The sequence below is a fragment of the Crotalus tigris genome, unplaced genomic scaffold, assembly GCF_016545835.1.
Source record: "Crotalus tigris isolate CLP2741 ecotype Arizona unplaced genomic scaffold, ASM1654583v1 scf7180000017551.9496454, whole genome shotgun sequence".
NCBI lineage: Eukaryota > Metazoa > Chordata > Lepidosauria > Squamata > Viperidae > Crotalus > Crotalus tigris.
The window spans coordinates 1,748,648-1,773,179 of NW_024096469.1; the positions used below are offsets into that span (position 1 = coordinate 1,748,648).

Below are 24,532 nucleotides of genomic sequence, written 5' to 3' on the forward strand. Positions count from 1 at the left end.
ATGTGTTAGGCACACACTCAAAATAGCCATATGGAGACTTGCTTATTCATCAAATGACAGCTATAGTCACAAAATACTTTAACAAAGTCTCTAATCCATGTTTGAATCATAATTTATAGACTATAAAATTATAGTCATCCTGACCATAGCATCTGGTCCAAATTACAGAGATGTATGTTATACTATAATCATAATGCCAAGGAGGCAGATTGCATAATTTGTATAATGTATATGACAATGCATGTGACATTCCCTCCATCTTGATGAAATGAAAAAATAACTCCTGGATTGACAAAAACTTGAAGGACAGAACACAGTGAATAAATGTTCAGTTTGGAATTTAATGCTTTCAAAGTGATGGAATGATGATGAAAAGTCTCAAAACAATTTATCATAACTGGAGAAAAAGTCCTTATAAAAAAGTGAAGTAATGCATATTTGGGTGGAATCATTAAGAGAATGTGTTGGGGATGCTTAAAAAAAAAAGATACTTAGTTTATGACTGCTATGAAGATGAAGAATTCTGCTGGAAATTATTGATATTGTAGAAAAGGTGAAAAGAGCAGGTACCAAAATGAAAAAAGCATTGAAATATATTCTCTATAAATATATGAAACTTTTAGAAAAAAATGAATAAAAGATACACAAAATCATATGGAAAAAAGGAGAAAATTATTCTTATAATCCAGTGTCTTCTAATTCTTCTAAAATATAGATTTGTCCCAAATGGTATTGTTCATAAATTAAAAGCAACTATGTCCTCTTTTGCATGAGATCTGCCAGACCATTTAGCTATACTATTGTTTGCTTTGAAATAATTTGTGCTAGAATTTATTTGTAGTGTTAGCCATGAGATGCATTAAGATGAGCAATCCTAAACTCATATGTAAAAGCAGGAAACCCTAACATAGCCAATAGAAATCTAATGCTAATATTTTTCTGTACCTTGGATTCAAGTAATAGACTCCCTAATATACTATGTTAAATACATAGCTACTGATGTCTTAAACTAAAATGACACCGGAAGCAAGGAAGGATAATCGGGGGGGGGGGGAAGTCAATATAAGACAAAGTTTGTCAAAGAGTTTTAGCTTTCAAGAGAAACACATTAGCACTGCAGGTAGAATAGTACACTGTAGTATGTCCAAGGACAGACACATTGTATTCTAGAGGTTCCTTATCACAGAACCACTTCACACTGCTCAAAGTGGAAACAGCAGCAATTATATTTGTTCCGTTCTAACTACTCCAGATCCTTTCCATGAATGCAGACTCCTTCAAATGAGGCCAGCTGGGAATAATTAACAAGAAGGACACTTCTGAAAAAAACAATGTCCAAATTTCAGACAGTACTGTTAGGAACTGTTATCCTCAAAAGGATTTTGGATAATGAAGCTATTGGAAATGAGGAAAGTCATAAGTGCAACTCAGAACATTAGAAAACCACACAATACCAAAAAAGAAAAACCTTCCGACAGGATAGATTTCAGAAGAACCATCTTTACAGTAAGTAATGGCAAATATGATGTTGAAGATGCCTCTATTGCATCAGTTCTATTTAATGGGAAAACAGCAAAGAATTCTGATTTAAGATGTCTAATTCCTCTAATTTTTAACACCCAATTTTTCAGCCTCTCTGGTTCTAGTATTCTTATACTACTATCTGCCATTAACTTGATTCACTAATATTCAATTCATCACTTATAAAGTGATGGATGCACGAGAGAGAAGTATACAGGATTATAGTTGATTTGACTTTGGGTTGCTCCAACCATTAAGAATGAAAAACATTTTTATAGCCCTGTGATTTAATAGCATAAGATGAACTGTGGTGGATCAGACCAAAGACCTACTTTATCAAGTGTTCTCTACTCAAATTGGCCAACCACATAACTATGCAAAATCTACAAGCCAGATATATCTGGCAAGAGCACAATCTTGTTCCCCAGTGCTTGTTTTTAGACATTTTTAGTCTTACCATGATTAAAGGGTAGCTTATCTTTTATATATTTGTCTAATAAAAACTTTAAATCCATCCCTGATAACAAAACTGATTAACACCAGGTTTGAACTGAGCTCTTGTATATAAATATATATAAACATTGAGTTCAAAATGCACACAATTATGTGTTATACTATATACTTCAGTGATGCATGCATTTTGTTCCTGCTGGACTGATGGCAATGCTTTTTGAACATTCAAGAACACAGAACATTCCTCTTATAGAGATTATTGGCAAAGTGAATTATTGGCTTGCCCAACTCACTGAAATATTTGTGCTTTTGCATTACAGATTCAAATCTTGCACTTTATTGTACTCAATTTTAGTTCAACTTAGTGTTATTTTTCATAGCTGGATTACTATTAAGGTACAGGTGGAACACTTATATGTGAACTCATTCTAAGTGCTGGAGTAATTCCATTACTTTTCTTATTTTATTGTGCTACCTTGCTTGTATAGAAGTGCTTTTTCCTTCACTTTCAGCTCATCTAGATACAGGCTCTGGACTATTTATCACTTCTTTTTCTAGCAAAAACTAGATTTCTCATTTTGTTAAATGAGTGTATTATTTTAATTGCTTGACAACTCTCAATGACATGTACTTGACCTTTCCCAAGCACACTTTTGACCCATCACCAGGCTCCCAGAGGACTCATTTACTGAGAAGATTAATATTCAATAAGAGCTTGTTAAAATAAACATACTAACACAATCCTGATTAAAACATTTCTATGGATAAATGATCAAGGTCATAATCCAAAGAGTCATGTTCATACATTCTACTAATTTATTTTTCTCTAAAGATTGGTCATTAGACAGTAGATTAGGTAAACAATATCAGAGGAATAGCATTGAATCTGAAAAATGCCAAGATACATGAGATGTTAAGATTTTTTGGAGTTAGGATATACCCTATGCTTTTCTTGATTCATGGTCTATTGACACAATTAAGAGATAAGCAGTGAAGTGGAAAGATATGAGGCTTGGCCCAGAGAAAACCGAGCTCAAATCTCCACTTTAATGTATATAATACATAAAGATGTAAAAGGTATGTGTGAAAAAAAAAATACACACAAACATATATGTGTACACAGAGAATATAAAAATATAAGCTATATAAATATATAATTTATAGTTGTACACATTTATAGTTTTATTTACAATGGAACTCAGTGGGCGACCCTCTGAGTCTCACCTACTCATAGGATTATTGTGGGGATGAAATCAGGGGAAAAAACTATTATACCGAGAATGAGCATTCACAAAAAAGCAGGACATAACTAGTGAACTTTAAAAATGAGATTAAACGAGCAATGGTTTAAAAGCTTGATTCTTTGTTGGTTTTACTGTGAACTATTGTAGCTTTCACTATAGTTACTGCAGCTAAGCAGACTAAAAATAGATCAATTACAAGTTGCATGAAAAGTTCCTCTTTCATCTGCCAATAGCCCTATAGAAGTTGTAATTCCGCAAACCTTATGCAGAAAATGTAAGCAACTAATTTCCACTAAAATGTGAGCACACAACTCGTGTAGATCATGGTAAGATTCTCACAGCAAGATGAAATGGAGTTTAACATACGTATGAAGGGAATTACAGTTTTACATCCTTTATACAGATGCAAGACCATCATCACTATTTCTTCCATTAAAGAAATTGCTGAAATGGCACAAGAAATTGCCTTTTAAACAATTTGTTCAATACACTATGCAAACTACAAGACACTGCAGTAGTCCCTAATATCAAGCTTAATCAAAAGATGTAGTCAATTTTTACCTTATCTGAATTTATGTACAAAGAACCTGATCATAAAAATTGTATGTATGTGTTACCCTATTAGTCTCTTCTGTAGCTTCTTCAGTCTCTGAAAAGCACATTGGGATAGGAGAGATTAACCCCAAATTTGGGACTTACAAAGCTGTAGCTGATAGAAATCTCAATTATGCTCCTAACTCCTGCATGAGAGAGACACTTTCTCCTCAAAAAGATGGAATTTCAAACAAGTGTTTATTTCATTTGGTACTTCAATAGTTGCTTCTCCCTTCAAAAACAGCCATCGTAAATCACGTTCATTACCTTGATGCCTTGCAATGAACAGTAATATTCATTACATGCTGCATGACATCTACAGTATATGATTTTTAAAAGTTAACCGCATAAATCGAGACTTTCATAGAACATAAAATGACATGAAGCCATGGCCAAAGACCTCAATCAGAATGTCATTAAAAATTCAAACGTATTTAGAACAAATTTTTTAAAAGGCACCAGTCTATGAAGTAGCAAGATATGTGAGAGAAAAGAATACTGAAAATAAGAACTGATTCCTGCTTGATAATGGTAAAATTGTGCATTTCCTTCCAGACTGTAAGAATTCTGTGACACTAGAGAATTTTAATTCTGTAGCATAGAAGCACAACCTAGAGCTACATGTGGCTCCTGCAAGCCTTAGTGATCCAGAGACCTGCAGTGTTATTTTTTTTTAATGTGGCAAAAAGATTAAATACTCGATTTGGGAGTAATATTATCTTTCATTAAATTTCAGTATTGATGAAAACAAGTCAAATGTTTATCTTGGCCTCAGGATAATTCTGGGGAATGCATCCCAAGCACTCCCTTCAAGGCCATTCCTTGGCTTGGAAAAAATTAAGCATTCGGTTGAAATTAATTTCTGAATCTATTAGTAGAACATCTGGTTCAGAAATAGGGTTCCAAGTTAGAAGGAGCAAGCATCTATTAAGAGTACTTCCATAAGATGGTACGAATATTTAACTTGATCATATCTGGAGAGCCAGTCCACCCATTACAAATTCAGAACAAACTTTGATTGTCCACAGCAACCCTACGCCAACCTACATTTTCAAGTTTATTGTAAACAGTGAGTGTATTTTAAAAAATAATCCTGAGCACAGCCTGCCTTTAAAAAAGACACAGCATGTTTGGCTCATTGAACTACTACATTGGTTTCTGTTTGCAGGAAAGAGAATACATAGTATAAGACTGAAATAGGACTGCATGCCATTTTGTGTGTTTTTTAATTTCAAAAAGCATTGGCTGACTGAATGCAAGTTTATTAATAGATTTGGAAGCTTACAACAATTGAGCATTGTCAAATGGAGTACCTCAGGAAAGCAGAGAAATTTTCTAAAGCATATTTGTAAAATAGCTATACAGTTTAAAACAAGTATTTTGGAAAAACTGAATTAACATTGCATTATAATGTGAGACATACCTTAGCATCAGTCACAACAGAGCCTTTAGTCATTATTTCTTTGGACTCCATATGTTGGCCTGATTTTTGTTTAGCACTGTCTTTTTTTTTCATAGAAAAAATATCTACTCATGGAACTCAGGTGTAAATTTTAGGGCAATAAAATTAAGCCCTTTAATAACAGTTAAATGCAAAGTGGTAGAATCTGTTGCACATGCTATCTAATTGAATTAACTCCATTTCACTGCCCAGTGCAGAGCATGAGACAAGCAGAATATTTAATAGCAAGAAAACATTCAATAACACAGGTTAGAAATATAATCCAGGAAGGTACTTCTTACAGAATTACTGATAGACATTTAGGGAAAAACAATTAAATTTTTAAAAATAATAGAAATGTTGTAATTTGAACACCATTCTTTTATAAGCAGCTAACAAAGCCAGTTTAGTTACTGATGAGCAAGAAAAAATGATTTCCTTCAGAATGTCTCCTCTAAGCATTGCATAAACAGACCAGCCTCACTTCCTGAGTTTTCTTCAAGGCTTTTTGAGAAACACACACAAATAATTAGATTTAGTCAATTTTATTTACATTTTTGTACATTTCAGAGCATTACACAATTACATTTTCCATATTTTCTGACCTGCAAACAGATACCTTAAATTGAAATATTTTTAAAAAATGCAGTCTGATACATCCAAATGCAACAATTACACATCTGACAATTCACAAAGTGTAATTTACTAGGACGTATCCTAAGGATTTAAGAACAAGTAGTCAGGAAAAAAAATCTGACTAATTATTTACACAACACAAAATTCTCAAGCTAACCCTTAGAACAAATGTCCTAGGAGCACCCTCCATTCCCCAACAGGAAATTATATAATTCACACTTAATGCAGCATTAACAGTCCTTGATCCCATACATGCAAGGACTGTCCAGGTCTGATGTGAGCAACCGGCTTTCTCTTACACTTGCCAAAACCTGAAGAGTGTATGTTTATCCTTGGGTGCATAGCATAATTTTGAGCATTTGAAAAAAAAAGTGACCACAGACTTATTTATTATCAAGTCTACCAGAGTTCCAATTAGACTGGTTTCTAAAGGAATTAAAGTGGCCAGCAGGAACAAAAGCAGTTTTAGGCATAGGTGAACTCTTTGGGCTCACTTCCATTGGGAAAAATCACACAAATAAAGCTTACAAGTGAGACAGAAACTAGGATTCTGCATTTAAGGTGGACTGTCCAGTTAAGCCTGCAAATCCCATCCCTTTAGATTGATTTCCCTCCCATCTCCACCTTGAAATGGTGTATGTGTATGCGTGTGTGTGTGTGTATGTATGTATGTATGTCTGTCTTTGGTTATTCGGGTTTTCTCCCGCGTCAAATTGGAAGTGTCTTGGTGACGTTTCAACAAAGTCTCATTCGTCATCTTCAGGCTGGTGTTTTCGGCTTCGTGCTTCTAGGAGCACGAAGCCGAAAACACCAGCCTGAAGATGACGAATGAGACTTCGTCGAAATGTTGCCAAGACACTTCCAATTTGACGCGGGAGAAAACCCGAATAACCAAAGACCTACATACAAACACCCGCGAAATACACACACACACACACACACACACACACACACACACACACTGGATAGAAACTAGTAAAAATTCCCTGCAAATAAACTGCTCTCCAGCTGAGGTTATGGCTCCTATGCATGGGGTGGGCAAAGGAACTTAACTTTTACAAAGAAACGTAAAGAGTTATCTTGAAAAATACTGAGCTCTCGCTTTAGGTTAATCTGATTGCATGTACAATTTTTTTAAATTAAGGTTAACTTTCAGTCAAGACATTGCTACAAGTGGAAATTTCAGTATAAAAAGCAGCCAACTGAGTGCATTTTTTTTTTTTTTGTATCTAATTGGCCCAAGTCCTTCAAAATAGTTAACTGGGTTAGACATGCCGTGGGGCCTCCCCATTTCTTGCCTACCTTACTTTGTTCATGTTTCGAACTGTGTCAGCAGGGCCCGAACTTCAGGAGTTAGCTGCTTAGCAGCCTTGGCTGCTTCTGTAATGGCCTTGCGGTAAAGACCTTTTCTCTTCTTATTAAATCGCGACTGAAAGTTTTCTAAAAAAGGGGAGAGCTGTGAAAGAGCAAGAAAAGATGTTGTTGGGGACCCAAACCATGAAATACGAGCTTCCTGTCGGACTAATAGGCCATTATCTTTTCGGCTCACAGTTATAGTAAGAATACGGGCTGGCCACCATGGGAAGCCATATATCTTGGCCCAAACAATGTCTCCTACACATATGGTCCTGCCATCTGGTGTGACACATTTAGAGACATTTTTTGAAAAGACTTTCATTTTCAAAGAATTACTGAGCTTTTTCTCTTCCTTTAAAGAGGAGGAGGAGGAGGAAGAGGAAGAAGGTGCATGCATACTGCCTGGAGGAAAATCAAAGCTTTCAGTAGTGCTACACTCAGAATTGGAGGACTTCAAGTCATCTGTGCTATCACTACTACAGACTGATGCACTGGAAGAGTCAGGTTTCTTTTTATTAAGGGTCATGTAAACTGTAATATTGCTTTTGCTGCCTCTCTTGCCCATGGTCTGCTGTTCATCCTGATCAACAGGTATATGCACTTCATTTGTGTCCTGAACCTCACTGCTGGCCTCTTCAGGACCTTCTGAGGGGCTCTGATTTTCTGAAGGGGCCTCACCTGCTGAGCGGGTAGACGAGCAGCGAGACTGGGGCTTAGCTGCCATCTTGCCACTCTGCAATTTCTCCAGCCCTGTCTTGAGAGAGGAGTCATTTTCTTCATTTCGGTACCTTTGTGGCTTCAGACGCAATCGGGGAGGCAGAGAACCTGAGCTGGTGTTCTGAAGACGCCGCGTGAAGTGGACCTTTGAATGTGCATTTTTGGAAGCTGAAGTTGCACTCTGTTTCTTTTGTGCCTTTTCTTTGGCTATTTTCAAAACTTCCCTAGCTTTTGCATGATCCATGTTTTTGCTCTGAAGAACTTTTTTAGTATTCAGTTGGTTTTTTGATGTATTTGCTTGAGTGGGAACTTTGACTACTCTGCTTCTGTTGTGGACAATATTTGCAACTTTGACCACAGAATTCTTTTTCTGGCTTTCACTCTGACTTTTCCCATCAACTTTATGATCAGTTTTAATTTTTTTATTCACAGTAGTTACGCTCTCATTTCTTCGTTTCCTAGTATCCTCACACCTTGAGGAGTCACTTGCATTGCTGCCCTTCTTAATTTCTTTCTTTTCTGCAACAACACTGTTCTTACATTTGTCACATAAGACCTGTCTGGGTCGCAATTTGATAGCATTCATAATAGAAGTGGGTTCCTCCCTGTACAATTTTCGCTTGGGCCGCTTAATTTTTCGAGGTGGAGGTTGAGGTATTGATTGGTTATATGTGTCCCTGATAAACAAAGGAGGAGGGTATGGAGCCCCCACATGGAAAAGGGGAGGCGGTTTGGAAGTCCATAGGCTTTTAACCAGGCTATGTTCTGATGGCTGGATGGGAGAAGAGTCTGTGACAACACCGTTAGCTTCACGTTTCACTTGCGTCTCATCTTGGAATGATTTACTTTGGAGCTGCATGGCATCAGGTTTATCCTTGTACTCCCGTTTGGGAAATATAGTCACAGGAATTCCGTGAGGTCCAAACCTTAATAAGAGAGAAAAACACAGTTAACTGACAACCTGTTACCTTTTAGTAGTTTATTTGAAGAACATTTTGAATACCATAATATACTCAAATTTAAAGGGCATTCCATGGCCCTTTACTACCAAATGAGAGCTGTTTGACTGACTCGAATGGCTTTAAAAAAGATTATAAGTTTATATTCATCAAGAGTTTAAATTTGACGTTCACATTTTTTGATTTTATGATTTAAGGCAATAGCTTCTAAATTGTCAGTCCTGAAATACCTTTTTCCATCCTGGTCTGCTTGCCCAAAACCCCATATGAACTGGAAAGGAAGTCAAATGGCAGAAGACTGCAAGTGAGAGTGTGTGTGTGTGTGTGTGTGTGTGTGTGTGTGTGTAATGTGCACTGCACAACATACAGATAGGCAAGTTCTCATTCAAACAAATTACTTTTCTAAGTACAAAGTATCAATTCACTAGATGGTTATGCAGTCCATATACGAGGTTGAGTATACATGAGATTCTTTCCGGCTTGTATGTACAAAATCTGATGAGAACTCAAATACTTTTTTCTGTTCTACCTAGTAATAACCTAGATAACTGAGATATCTAATAATGAAAATGTAGTCTAACCGTGTCAGCCTCTCATCTATTTTCAAACAATACAATCAGTTCAAGTAAAAAACACAATGATAAATGGTAACCATGATTGGTTTTCTCAACTGTACTCCACAAGCTTGAAATAACTTTGTTTAATAACCAAAGGGCTATTGATAGTAGCACTGGCATAAAAATATGTAACTGGCATAAAAATAGTTTGTCCAGTTTAAATTATTTAAGAGTATAGCTTAACAACTTTGTATGATTCAATATGATTTAAACAAGATCATTTATTTCTCCCTTATTATTATGTAGGTAATAACGTTACCTACACAGGAGTTTCCAAAATGGCTGGAGATGGGACATAAAGAATTTCCATGGGATCTCTGTGATGACATAAACGTTTTAGAAAACTTAGCATTAATAAGACCATGATTTTCAATTAAAAATCAAGCAGACTGGGAACACTGGGCAGGCTGATGGGAAGAAGGGAAGTACTGCAAAGGTTGACAGATATGTGGCAGGAAGACTGAAGCTGGGCAGCAGGATAGAAAAATTGGCAGCAAATGACTACAAAAACGGGGAGGGAGGAATGGAGATCTGATGTACAGTATACTTTGGAGCATGTATGAAATTGTGGAGAGACAGAAAAACTGAGGGTCTTAAAATATTAAAAAGGAAAGGTGTTACTGAGAAGTGGAATATATACTCTAGCATATGTTACAGTATGAAAGAGGTACTAAGAAAGTCAGCTGAGACTGCCAATTATTAGATATTCCCAAGCTACTTATAATACAATCCCATTGAGAGAACTATGAATTTAAAGAATCAACCCAATATTTTTGCTGTGCTACCAACGTTTCACTTTAAGCATGGATCTTCTGCTATTCTTTTCATTTAGAGCAATTAGACCATTATGACTTTTAAATATCTTTTAAATATCTTTTTAGCAATAAACAACTGGTTTATACCTCTCCCGAAGATCGTGTTATGCCCGGGATTCGCATTTTTGCAGCTATCAAGGACACACACACACACAACTTGTCCTCTTTACAAGCCCTCTTGCACCTTCCCTTTGCACCTAAGATGATTTCACAGAAAGGTAATTTTCTACTTAAGACTTCATTTTTATTAGGAAATGTTACATATATCAATTCATTCCCCCCTCCCATGAATCTTTACAAATGGTTATCCAATCTTTTCTTGAAAATCCCCAACGATGGAGCACCCACAAATCAAGGAGCCAAGAGGTTCCACTGATTAACCATTTTCATTGTCAGAAAAGTTCTCCTTATTTCCTGGTTAAATCTCCCTCTGACCAGCTTTCACCTATTGCTTCTTGATCTGCCCTCAGCTGTGGAGATTAAATTGACACCCTCTTCCCTGTGACAGTCCTTTAAGTATAAGAAGACCGCTATCATGTCTCCCCTGAGCCTTCTCTTCATAGGCTAAACTATATAATTCCTTTAGCCATTCATCATATGGTTTAGTTTCCAGACCCCTTATTATCTTTTTTGCTGATCTCTGCACTCTTTCTAGGACCTCAGCATTTTTTGTATTGTGTGTTCAACTTACCTATTATTTTGCAAATATTTTGGCAGCCTAGTCATAACTAGTAACTCCTTTAAAAAGTCTTACTGTATTTGTCATACACTTTTTTCCCTGGGAAAGTTCTGCTGATTTGCAACATCTCAAGACCGATACTGAAAATGTTTCCCCATCCCAAACATTTTTAGACTTCTATCAGTTAAATCCAGTATAACCAGTGATGATGGAAGATATAATCCAAATTAAAATATATACTGAACTCTTGAGCACAATCTAAATAATACCAAGCAAGCACTGTTCAAGAACTAAAAAAATATGTATATTTAACTTTCTCATTGAAATCAAGAAGGCTTAAAGCAGACATGTGAGACTCATGATGTCACATGACGTCACACGGCGTATCAGAACTTTTTCCCCATTGCCGGCAATGGGGTGGGCGCGGTTAACTTGTGATGCATCCAGCCGGCAGTTTGACATCCCCTGGCTTAAGGCTTCATATTGCATCAATTATTCTTCTAGCATTAGATTAGATTCAGCTGCTTTCTAGCTAACCTTCTAATTTGATGTTGCACCTTTCCTCACTTGACAATTGTGAGAAAATAAAATATTGGATTATATTTCATCTATACTTTAGCTCTTTTCAAGTCCATCAGACTCACTCGGCTTTTCTATGATGACATCTATCAAGCACATTATAGCCTATTAATTACTTTTATGAACTCCTGAGCTAGAGAAATTAACACCTGAAAATGACATGCTAGGCCTTACGGGTTTTTAAATCTATATCAACATACAGTACAATAGCTTGTGAACAGTGAGTCCCAATTGCTGCCAATGTACATTTTCCAGCAGGATTCAATGCAGCAACATAGATTATTAATTCAAGTATTTAAGATTCTTTCATAGAATTCAAGGTTAATAGTTTAGCTTGCCATATTAGTTTTATGTACACACACTTCAAAAAAAATGCAAACATAATTTTCCTTCTGCCAGTCTCTAACTGGTCTCCTCTCTTTCATCCATTTGAATTGCTGCCATAATTCAAGACATACCTTTCCCTGCTTCTTTCCTACAGCCATATTTAGGAGTGGCAAAGTAGCTGCTGTTTCATGGCTTGTAGTAAATCTGGTAAAATAACTATTTGTCCCAACTCCGCTTGCTTAGGGCCAAAGATTTATCCTAATGGTTCCTGTGGCTACAGAAATTTTACTTTTATTCGCACTAGACTTTATTTCACTTGATGTTTTTTAAAAAGTGCTAGCTTCCAACATACAATTTTTTTATTTGTAGCTACGTCTCTGTCCCAGAGCAGGCTTTCTGGAGTAGCAGAGGGCATCATAATGATGCAAATCTCTCAGTAAATTAATATTTTGTGACTGGTCATGCTACCACGTCTTTCCTTAGCCTTCCCTAATATTTTACTCTCTGAATCCAAGCTTTATCTGTGCTCTTCCTCAGGATCATAAGATCCTACAAAAAAAAAAAAAAAAAAAGAGAGAGAATACTTAAATATTTCTTTGTATGATACTTTTATAGCACAATCCTGTAACTATTTGTATATTCATTTATTTAAAAAATAGTGGTATAAAATTGTAAACATTCAAGAGGAAAAAAACATGTCTACTGTAGCTCAGGGACAGAAAAGCATTCCTCATCATTGAACCTCTTAAAAGGACTGCGAGAAGTAAAGGTGACAATATCTGGACAGACAGGAACCATGTTGGAGTTATCATCTTAGCCAGATAATTCCTATTCACATTCAGTCATGAAAGTCACATGACAGGTTGCTATCCTGGCAATGTTCTAAAGTAAAATGGGCAACCTTTATTTTTATGAAGGGCCACCTTTGGAAAAGTAGCATGTTAAGATGTTAAGAGGGCTGAAGCAAATGGTAGGCAGGGCCACCATTTGTCTTTGATACTCTTTTCTTTTTTGCTCTCTTTCTTCTCATATAGCGGGCTGCTGGGAAAGAGATAGGATTACCTTTGGTAGCAGTCTCAACTGCCTGCTTACAGGGGGTTCTAGAAAGTAATTTTAAGGTATGTTGTTTCATTTTTAATTCAGACCCATCCTGGATTGTGTTAACCTTTGGCCTGCTAATACCTCCAGCCCCAAGAAAATCCCTTTATGAAACCAAAGTTTCAGATGACCACTAAAGAGCAATCTGAAAGATGAGAGGAAAGTCACAAAAAGACAGCCTTACGGGTAATATAATTCAAGGAAGATAATATGGAGTTATTCTAGCAACCACGTGTATGAAATTACTACATTCATAGTATGCTAAATTATACACATACTAGTTCAAAATGGATAGCTCAAAAAAGTTACGGCTGAAAATATATATGCAGTACATACATACATGCAGTATGTAGTACTTCCCTACTTTATGTAATAGCCACTTATGTAAAGAACTTGGGATGAGGGAACTACCTGTTAAAGGAGAATGTCTGTTACATTCAAAAGGGACTTTGAATATTTATGTATCATATATATGCACAGAATTGGTAAATGGAATTCTGTATATATGCAGAAGCATGCAATATCAAGACAGCTTGGTCTATTGCATGAGATGTCTTCTTAATTGAGGGTTTACTGTGCCATTAAAATCTGATATCTAGACTTAAATATCTGAAAATAAAAATTACCTATATGATAATGTTATAAAGTATGTATACAATTGGCCGGACATAGTTAGGCTGGGTTGAATCATGCAGAAAGCATTTTTCATCCCAAACTGATTTAAGAGAACATATCCAGAAGGCAAAGTGGGTAAAAAGTCTTCCACAAAGACAGTGTTATAGCATTCTTTGATTATATTAACCCTAATCATCATGGTAATAATATATAAAAATTCTAATCTGATATCCCTGAATGCATCTACAGATATGCCTTGATTTATGACAATTCGGTTAACTAAGGGTCAAAAGTTACAACAGTATCAAAAAAAGTGGCTTATGTATTCTTGAAGTAATGACTATTGAGCCAACCTGTGATTACAATTTGGGAATTTGTCAACCAGCTTGCATTTATGATGATTACCACATCTTGCAGTCACATGATTAACATTTGTGGCCTTCCCAGATGGCTTTCCACAAAGTCGGTGAGGGAAACCGGATTTGCTAAACAACTGTATGATGCTACTATGTTTCCCTGAAAGTAAAGCCCTACCCTGAAAATAAGCCCTAGCTTGATTTTGAGGGGTGGGCCTAATATAAGCCCTACCCCCAAAATAAGCCCTAGCTTGATTTTGAGGGGTGGGCCTAATATAAGCCCTACCCCCAAAATAAGCCCTAATTTTGGGGCGAGGCGCATACCTAAAAATCAAGCTAGGGCGGGGGTGTGGAACTGCCTCACATGCCCTGCACCCATTTACCAGGCCTCTCTTGAATCAACACCTGCCTCTCCTCACTGGCCCACTTCTTCTGCAGCATCCGCCGGCCTACATTTCGCTGTCAGAAGCCTTTCCGGAAGACCTCTGCAGCCGAGAACCGAGCTACAGATTCAATCCGTAGCTCAGTTCTCGGGTGCAGAGGCCTTTCCAGAAGGTCTCTTGACAGTGAAATGCAGGCCGGAGCTCCATCGTCAGCTGCAGAATGAAATTACTCCTTCGGCTGCAGAAGAAGCGGGCTGGCTGGGCGAGACTGTTGGTGCCGCGGCGGCAAGATGAGTGGAAAAGACTTCCTCCAAAAATAAGACCGGTGCCTCTTTTGGAGGAAAAAAAAAAGACAGGGTCTTACTTTTGGGGAAACACGGTATTAACAACCACAGTGATTCGCTTAACCACAGGGGTAAAAATGGTTGTAAAATCCAGTTATGTGATGCCTTCTTTAATAACCACACTGCTTAGTGACTGAACTTCTAGTCTCAATTGTTGCAGTAAGAAGGATTAACTGTACAATTGTCAAAAATTGACAACATAAATTTCTTATCAGTCTGAGGCAAGTAATGTATAAAAATTGCAAAGCAGGCTTAAAAATGATGGAGCTTAATTTTTTGAAGAAAAACTTAAAACTTCCTACTGAAAACTCAGGAAATATTATGAAATCAGAAAATCCTGACCTCACAGATACAGGCCACATAGTTCTGCCCATTACTCTGCCAAGCATACTGCAGCTTCAGCTATCAAATAATTGCTCAACTTCTCATTATACCGTAACACATTTTGAACACAAATCTTTACTATGACTTCCACTCAGGGAAATTTTCTTATCACAACAAAAGACTTTTTTTAAAAAATTCTAACCAGCTCAATGGACAAAAAAGGAAGCTTAATTCAATACTCATTCTAAATGATATCATCACCATTGAAATGTAAGTCATTTTTACTGATTAATTTCAACAAGATCATTTTATAAACCACATAAATGTTAGGCACAGAGTCTTCAAATTCCAAAGAGCCTTACCTACCATGATAAGCAAGTCTGTAACTTAGCTTTGTAAAATGATGCCCTATAACAATGTCTGTTACAGTTGCATTAACATTACTGATTTTTAACTAAACATATGCATTTCATGAAGATGTTAAACGTTAGTCATGTTTTCTTATAAAACTATATAGAACTGTAAAGCTGTATTCTATGTTAACTATTTCCAGATTTCACTGGCACCTAGCAACTAAATGCACCAAGACACAAACACTTCTCTTAGCATCAGCTCTGTACCACTATTTTAAAAGATTCTTTCAGCATAATGTTTATTTCTAAGAATACTGCATTCTCTACTTATTTTCCAATAAGTGCACAAAATAAGAAAGCTAAAATGAGTAGGAAGCAATCTTTCCAGGCTGCTAATGGGTGTTTTGTGCTTTACTTTGAAGCTACATGTTTCAAATTTGCCAACCAGATTAAAAGCAGCATGCCCATTCTTTTCTTCCCCTATCCTTTTTCTCCAGTGAGTGTACTGTATATGTATGTGTGAGTATATCCATCCATCTATTATATAACAAAAGCTCAAAAAGCACTACTGTGAAGTACTGAAGTAAATGAAACAGTAACACCTTCTATCTATGCCTGTATCAAATGGCTTATCAACTATGCAAGAGAAGCGGCGGTTTTCCATTTTTTGTTAAAGAAGAATGTTAATGATAGTTCTAGAAACATCAGAGAGTAGACAAGCTACTAATACAACACTGTTTAAGGGTATGCAGTATACATGCTTGATATGTGAAACAACTTGCTGTTACTTTGTTTGTTTTATTGAATTTCACTTTATCCAGCTAAACCAACAGCACTGATGTTACTCTGTTTTCCAACCCTATTTCAGTTCTGCATAGTTCAAATATCATACCTGCAAAACAAAATGTAAGGTAAGACACTTTATCAGATCTATTAAGGCTATATATCAAGGAAAAACACAAGCACATTAGGTCCTAGACTGCTATGGATAATGCCAGAATATCCCTCCCACTAGCATCAATGGGCTGACAGACCTGAGAATTTGAGAGCAAGCATATGTGGTATATTTGTCACGGAAAACATATGGTAATATCTATGACAGTACATGATCAGTTCTATATATCCTTTAAATACCTTGTGTACTATGAAGATGTGTATATTGGAAATTCATTATACCAGTCTCTCAAATATTACAAGAATTAGCCTTCCTATAGCTGAGGGGTGTCAAACTCGCAAAGTCACGTGACGTGTTGTGACATATTGCAACTTTTTTCCCAGTGCCGGCAATGGGGTGAGCATGGTTTTGCCATGACACATCCGGCCCACGGGCCGGCAGTTTTGACACCCCTGCTATAGCTGCATGTGTTGCATAATTATAATACAATTACATTTTATAATCTGCTTACTATGTACTCTGCAGGAGTTAGAAATAGCATTACCTATGTTTGTTTATAAGTAAGGCAGTAAAAATGGTCATACACTATTAGACAGTAACCAATACCAAAAATTCTATATGCCTATCGGGCAATTTTAGTATATACCAGAAATTTGGTAGATAGTTATATTAGATATATAAACAATGCATCCTAGAGCGATTACATGCCATCAAGTCAGTGTTGGCTCTTAGCAACCACATAAACAGACCTTCTCCAGGATGATGTGTCCCCAATCTGATTCTTAAGGACTCCCAAGGGTACACCTATTGCTACTGTAATTGAAACCATCCATCTTGTTATTCTCTTAACCATTCTGTTAATTTGCAGTATTACAATTTTAAAAGGCTACTGGCCCCAATAGCTTTGTCTTTTTCAATTGCCAAAGTTTCTCCCTACATTTTTTAAAGTTTCAGGTTTCCCAGCCCTTTTGTATCTCATAAGGCTCCTTTTACAGGACATACAATTTTAAGCATCAAATCAATGACTTATACAATGTTCCTGGAAATACTTAACCCACAATAATGAATTTAAAAATGTAGAACTTTATGGTATAAATTGACAGTATTCATCTTCCTCTTCAGAATTGAAAGATTGATGCACGGACCAAAGTTCTCAGAAATCCTGCTGTATGACCTCAGATTCATAAGATGAAGATTTAAAAGTACAATCTTTTTTTGCTTCTTTGTAAATAAGGGAACAGGCTCAGCCTTACTAATAGGAATGCATTTGACTGGTTTTCCTTAATCAAGTATACTGTGGAAAAGACAAAAAAGATGCTTCCTCCAGTGCCATGTATTTTCTTTATACAGTTGAGCATGCATGTAAAAATTAGAAATCTTTTCCAAAGAAGCTATAATGTAGATGATACTGGGAATGTTTACAAATATACCTTTACCTAATGAACTCGATTAAAGGGTGTTTCACAGAATGCTCTGATGCAAGTTCTTCAAAACCAGAAAAATTAATGCTTGTGCCAGAATAAGTTACTTTGCAATATACAAATAAGTGCAGTTTTCATTCTGCCTGCAAGAAGGAAAGCTATATACACAGTAGCTTTCAAATACGTATGCCTGTATCAAGAGAGACGTTCTATCAGTTTTCCCTCAAAACTGATCATTTCTGCCAGTACTCTAAAGCTAGGAAGAAAGGATAACCCAATGAAGGAACGCTGAAATATCTATAGCAATAAGGTAGGACAAATGTATATTGTTTGGTGAGCGGACTTTTTTGGGGGGGTGGGCACAACTACAACATACCAGTATCCTCTTAAGCTGAGGCATCAGGAAAATTGTACACCCAGTCCATGTGGGATGCATAGCAACCCTCCAGCCCTTCTTTTACAGACCACTACTTTGCTTAAAGAAAAAGCAAAAACTGGGAGTGAATGAATCTTAACACTACTAAGCGAAGGATGAAAAGTCAGCAAAGGCTAGTAGTAATTGAGGTGGGAAAGGGAGGCCTTCCTGGCTCCGAGTCTGGCCACGAGGCTCACTGAAAGGCCACTCGCGCCCCCTTTGCGGAGCCATAAAGCCCTGCACCTCATGACTCGCCCCACCTTTCTGTGCAGCCACCCAGGAGGCGATAAAGGCCTGGACTCGGCAGAGACTGGGGGAGGGGGGGAGGCAGCAGCAGAGTGTTAGAAGAGTCCAAAGCCACTCCGGGCAGCGGCAGATGCGTCTCCTTTCAACACCCCGGAGGTCCGGTGGGAGAGGGAGGACTAGAGCGCCAGGGCGCGGTCGGGCAGGCTCGCTCACCTTTTGGAGAGATCCATGAGGACCCCGGAGAAAAGCTTCTCCCCGAATCGGAACGACACCACCAGCGCATCCTCAATGATGTGATCCAGGGTGACCAGCACCTCTGAGCCCGGCAGCAACAGCGTCTCCTCCCCCGCTGCACCGGCAGCCACCGGCTCCACAGTCACCGAAAGCTCCGGTTGCTTTGCAACGCTTGTGGTGGTACTGGCGGCGGCGGCGACGGCAGCATCCGGCTCCTCCTCCTCCGGCCGGGGCGGCTCCTCCCCGGGCTCCGGCCCCGCGGGGCCCCCAGCTGCAAGCAGCAGCGGAGGTACCAGCGGCAAGGCGGGCTGCGGGGGCTGCTCGTCTGCCTCCTCCTTTTCAGAATGGCCGGAGAGGGTCGCCGTGAGCGAGCGAGGCTGAAGAAGCTCGCCCACGGGGCCCGGGTTGGGCTGGGCCTGCGGCAGGTCTCGGGTCCCCGCTGGGCTCTTGGGCGGCGACGGCGGCTGTTGAGCCTCTCCGCCCGGAGCTGGCTCGGGATCCTCCCTGGCGTCGAGCACCGCCGACTCCACGGCAGCCTGCGTGCCGGCAGGGAGCGCGTCTGCGCCGGCTTCGCTGCCTGGCATGGGCTCGACCTCGCCAGCTCCCCCATCACCCGGCACCGCCGCAGTCGCAGCCACGGCCGCCATTTTCTCTGGTGTCGCTTCCTCCTCCCTCTAACCAGCAGCAGGATCGATAACCGTGGCCTTCTTCCCCCGCCTGGCTAGGAGGGGGGACGCCGCCTATTGGGGAGGCAGGGATCTTCCCGATCCCCAGCTCCTATTGGGAGCGGCAAAGACCCATCAAGCGCAGATGTAACTTCCCATTGGTTTGGGGAGGAAACGTTGACGTTGAGGGCAGGAAGAGGAAAAAGAGGGCGGAGATCCCGGTATCTGTGTCGACAAAGATCAAAAGGGGGCAGGTTAATGAGCAGCTCTTTTTCTATTTGTGGGGAGGGGGGGAGAAAAGCCCGCCCCCTCTCGCGGAAGCGTCTCATTGGCTTTGCAAGATGTCTAGTGAAATGTAGGTTTTAGAGCAAGCTAGAAACCCTGATCTTTGCCCTTTCCTCCCCCCTGCGGGGCTGCGCAAGAGTGAGGTCGTATGAAGGAGCAGGGAAGGATTTTTCCCATTCTCTGGCACTCGGGCTTAGGGACTGCAACAGTCAAAAAAAGCACAGCGTTGTAGGAAGCTCGAACTTCCAGGGTGGGAGGGAGCCTGAACCTATGCTTATAGTTTCTCGGACGAACACATGGAAATCGCTCTGCGTAGCGTTAGCCATACCGGCCCTAGAAACCCAGAGAAGGAAATTGAGGGCGGGGAGAGAAAAACCTTAGCGAGGCCCATGGGTCGTCTTGGAAAAGGAGAGGGTGGGAACCGGGATAAGAATGGAAAGCGCTGCGCCTGGACTTAGGAGTGCTCAATTTAACTGAATGGAAAGTTCACCTTTGAGTACACCATGGCTCTCCTACAATGTTAGAAGGCCTGGAGAATTACTCTTTGAAAACAAATGCAAAATCTTGAATGTGTGGAATCATTTGCACACTTAGTTGGATCCCAATTGCAGCATATCAGATGTGCTATATAAGTTCTCATTTTGCAAGATACATCTGTGTCAGTATGCAGCTACATTTTTGTAGATATATTTTTAGGAATCACCTCTATCAATAAGGAATCGTTGGGGTTCAAATGAGTCAGATATTAAGTCCAAGCCCTCCCACCCAAAAAAGCAGCCTTAAAGAAGGATATTTCAATTGTATGCAAACTTGATTTGCAACTAATTAGAGCAGCGGTTCTCAACCTATGGGTCGCGACCCCATTTGGGGTCGATCGACCATTTTTCGGGGGTTGCCAAAGAAGGCGATCAGCCATTTTCTCCCCCCAGGGGGCGGCGCCGCGCATGCGCACCGTGCATGGGGCGGTCCCGTGCATGTGCACCGTGCACGGGGGCGCATGCACACCGCGCATGGGTGCATGCGCACTGTGCATGCGCGGCCCTGCCCCATGCGCACAGCGCCGCGCATGCGCAGAACGTTTGTGTGACTGGGGTCGCCGTCACACAAACGTTGAGAACCACTGAATTAGAGGTATTGAGCCAAACAAAAATTCAGAATAACAGAGTTGGAGGTCTTCTAGGCCAACCACCTGCTCAGGGAGGAGACCTGAGGTTGTCCAATCTCTTCTTAAAAACCTCCAGTGTTGTGCAAGAGAGAGCTCATAAACACATATACTGTATAAATTAGAGGATTGAGCACCAAATGCTGAGAATATCATGTAATTCAGCAGTTAAATACAGGTATTATATCTGGGTTTACAATCAATGGCAGACAGTCAATCTATTCATTGTAACAGAGTCAGCCAATGAAAATAATTGATTCTGCCTCAGTCATGATGTAAATTATTTTATTCACAATATCGTTTGAAATTTTGGAAAGTTGGAGAGGGGAATCGTTTACAAAATAAGGGAATTTGCTAGATTTAGGAAGGCCTCAGACCTTTGGGAGATGAATGCCTTGAATTTTATTCTTTTCATGAAAAGAAGGAAAGGATTAAAACCAAAGGGAGCACTTTGACTTGTTAAGTGACTGCACAACTATTGTGCAGTGAATGTTTGATGGGGTCTTGTAAGGTCAATTCACAGTAGATGGTTATAGGAATGAAATAGCTATTGCTGGTCCTCTTCATTTTAACTGAAATTAAATATGTTTTTTAGACTTGAGTCCAATGTAATAAAGCATTGTGTCGAATACTATATTTCTTTGGCACATATCCTTCATAACTCATTCTTGAACACACTTAATTCAGATGAATAAAAAGACTTCCTTAGATACTGAGAGAAAATAGCTGTAGAAGAATTTAACTGCTACCTTCATATTTCAACATGCTTATTCAATTGAAAGAGGTAATTACTAGGGGAAGTAAACATCAATATTAAGAAAAATTTAGGGGGAAAATTGCCCTATTTCTGATGGGTTTATCTCAAACCTCTAATGACAAGTTTAAAAAATTACAACTCTTTAGAAATTTGTTTTGAAATGTAATTTTAATTTCTTATTGGTCCAAATTAAGCTAATGACAGTAATCCCTCCTCTTAGGTAATTTTTTACTATTATGATAAAAAGATACCTATCTTTATCATTGTACAGTATATTCTCTTCTGTATTAAAATAATTGGATGCATTTTGTGGATTTAATTTTAATTGGTTGATATAAACTAATAGGATCTGGGGTGGTCCTGTACTGTTAAATTGGATGTTCATCCAGATTTTTGCAGCCAGGTATTTTTTGCTGTTAGGGCCTCGTGATCCAAGAGCCTGGAGCTGATTACTATAGAAACTAGTCTCAATATATAATTCTCTAGTGATATAATGACTGCTGCAGCATCCGTAGGGTCACGTGATCAACATTCAGAGGTTTGGCAACTGACTCATACTTATGACAGTTGCAGTGTCCCGGGATCAAGTGATCACCTTTGGTGACTTTCTGACAAGCAAAATCAATGGGGAAGCCAGATTTACCTTACAAACGTGTTAACAACTGCCAGGATTCACTTAACAACTGTGGCAAGAAAGGTCATAAAATGGGACAATATTCACTTAACAACAGTCTTGCTCAACAATGGAAATTTTGGGCTCAAGTTGAGGATTACCTGTACAAGGTTGAGCTGAAAAAAAAAAACTGCCCCACATAGCCCCATGATGTCCATAGCTGGGTAGGGGCATGACCCTAAGATCCACCTCCAACCACGTTCTCTAAGTCCATATTATACTACCACTTTTTGCTGTTGTGGGAGGTTCTGCATTGTTAGCAGTGACAGCTGTTGATTGAGCTGATTAAGCAGTATCTGATTAGATTAGAACTGGATGAGAAACTGTCGGGATTGCTGGGTACTAGACTGTGACAGGGGCTAGTGACTAACTTTACACCAAACTACTTCGTGCAAACATAGCATTAATAATTTGCAACAGCTTTAAAGAATAATTTATTTGTTTAGATTTTTATCGCTTTATTATTTTTTATAAATAACTCAAAGCGGCAAACATACCTAATACTCCTTCCTCCTCCTATTTTTCCCACAACAGCAACCTACTGCACAACTCAAGAAGAACCTTTTTTTATACCTGAATGATTTATGGTGGGTGCACCTACACAATACACAATGCCACAATATGGAATTACATAATTTGAGCCCCCTTTTCCAGAGGATGTTTTTTCTGTATGCCAATCATGCAGATATATATATTTTTTCATACTTCCCAAAGGGTTAATTTGGATCATGCAAGGTGCAGTGATAAATGAATGTCACCCTCTTATGCCTGACCTTATATCTTGCATGCATTTGGTTGGCAAGTACTTTGTCTAATGCAAATTATCTCTGAAGGCTTGCAAATGTAGCTAGGTGCTTTTCAACCTTATTAAGATGGAAATAGGGTTGTCAACTTTTCAATCAGCCTTTATTAACAATGCACTGAAGTATCTCTGTGGTTTCATCTGTTGAATGCCTGAAAGGATTTGAATCCAAGTAAGATTTGTTGGAAAGTGGAATACCCCTTAAATCAAGCAGCAGTGGATACGTTTAGGAAGTCATTATTCACTAGGAGTGGGGAGACCCAGGTTGAGCTCTCTTCTTAGCTTGACAGAACTTATATGGTGACTTTGCTGTTTTGGGAAAAAATTGAAAGCAGTGCTTGAAATCCTGAATGAAAGGTATGATATAAATATATTTTTTAAAAATTAAAAACACGAATGAGCCACAATTTGATAGGTTTATACATCTTAAATTATAAATTTTATAAATCATGATGCTTAGGTCACAGGACACATCTATTTATTAACCTTTGTGCTAAGGCTATGCATGATGCCTGTTTCCTAATCTATTGTTTTGTGTCTGTCTCTATATAGACTGAAAAAAAGGAAATATCCTGAATCATAAATAAAAGAATTGGCAAAATAATAAGAGAGCCAACTGAGAACAAGTTTGCATGTCATATAAAGCTGTAGTGTGCTTAACCTTAATACATTGAATTAATCACAAATGGCTGAATTCCCAGCACACGTGCTATATCTAATGGTTTACAAGTTACAGTTGTCTGAGTTGACCCAATATCAGAACTAATATCAGAACTAATCAAGCCAGATGTATTCTAACATAAGCTTTGAGGTTATGACTGGATTTGAGTTAACTAAAAATAAATATACTGGCAGATGACTCTTAAGAAAATGCACTTATGTGAATATATTCTGTGTCTTTAATGGAAAGAGAGCCAGTCCACATGGCTTACATGGAAAAAGTGCTATTATTTAATGTGCCACACCAAGGTTAATATTGTTCCAGGATAATGAGTTCCTGCCCTCATTTGTGTGAGGTTGACTGATAAGCAGTTCTTGTGGAGTTTTGTACTATGAAATATAAATGTACTGAAGAATTATGTGAGTCATATTCATGATAGTTTTCCCTTGGCCCAGAAAAAAACCCTGTGTAGCTGTGTAGCCTTTTACTTGGTATGAAAACATCTGCAGTGTTATTGTGGAAGGGTTGAAAGTAAAAAAAGTATTTTCCATAAGACGACAGACTTTATTATTGCTAATACTGGTACAGTATTTTTGCTGTAGAAGACATCCCGGAAGGAAGGAAGGAAGGAAGGAAGGAAGGAAGGAAGTCAATAAAATGATATAGCTGTCATATCATTACGAAAAGGGTGAGAAGGGGAGCCCACCCCATCTCTCTCTCTCTCTCTCTCTCTCTCTCCCTCCCTCCCTCTCTCTCTCTCTCTCAGTGGGAGAAGAAGCAGGACAAGCTTCTCCTTTGATAGGCGAGTGCCCATGGACTAAGGAGAAATGCTTGCATTAAGAAACACTTGATAACACAATGGTAGATTTTCATGTTGAAAATGAATTCTTCAGCAACTGTGTTCT

The 24,532-nt window shown here is 38.7% G+C and overlaps 2 protein-coding genes across 4 annotated transcripts in view; one reads left to right on the forward strand and one right to left on the reverse strand.

Annotated features, from left to right (window-relative positions):
• The window catches only part of PWWP2A (PWWP domain containing 2A), a 27,211-nt gene extending 7,824 nt beyond the window's left edge, over positions 1–19,387 (reverse strand). The window contains exons 1-2 of one of the 3 annotated variants that reach the window (XM_039343299.1): positions 18,602–19,387; positions 7,924–8,888 (exon numbers count right to left, since the gene is read on the reverse strand). In XM_039343299.1, coding sequence (XP_039199233.1) covers positions 7,924–8,888; positions 18,602–19,269 — 1,633 coding nt within the window. In that variant the 5' untranslated portion in view covers positions 19,270–19,387. Of the gene's footprint in view, positions 1–7,100; positions 8,889–18,601 lie in introns of those variants that run through there. The other 2 variants (XM_039343289.1, XM_039343279.1) reach the window with 2 other exon arrangements.
• A 96-nt stretch (positions 19,388–19,483) lies between these two features.
• Positions 19,484–24,532, forward strand: part of FABP6 (fatty acid binding protein 6) — a 33,846-nt gene continuing 28,797 nt past the window's right edge. Inside the window, exon 1 of the mRNA XM_039343410.1 lies at positions 19,484–19,541. The gene's annotated coding sequence lies outside the window, so the exon portion shown is untranslated. The remainder of the gene's footprint in view (positions 19,542–24,532) is intronic.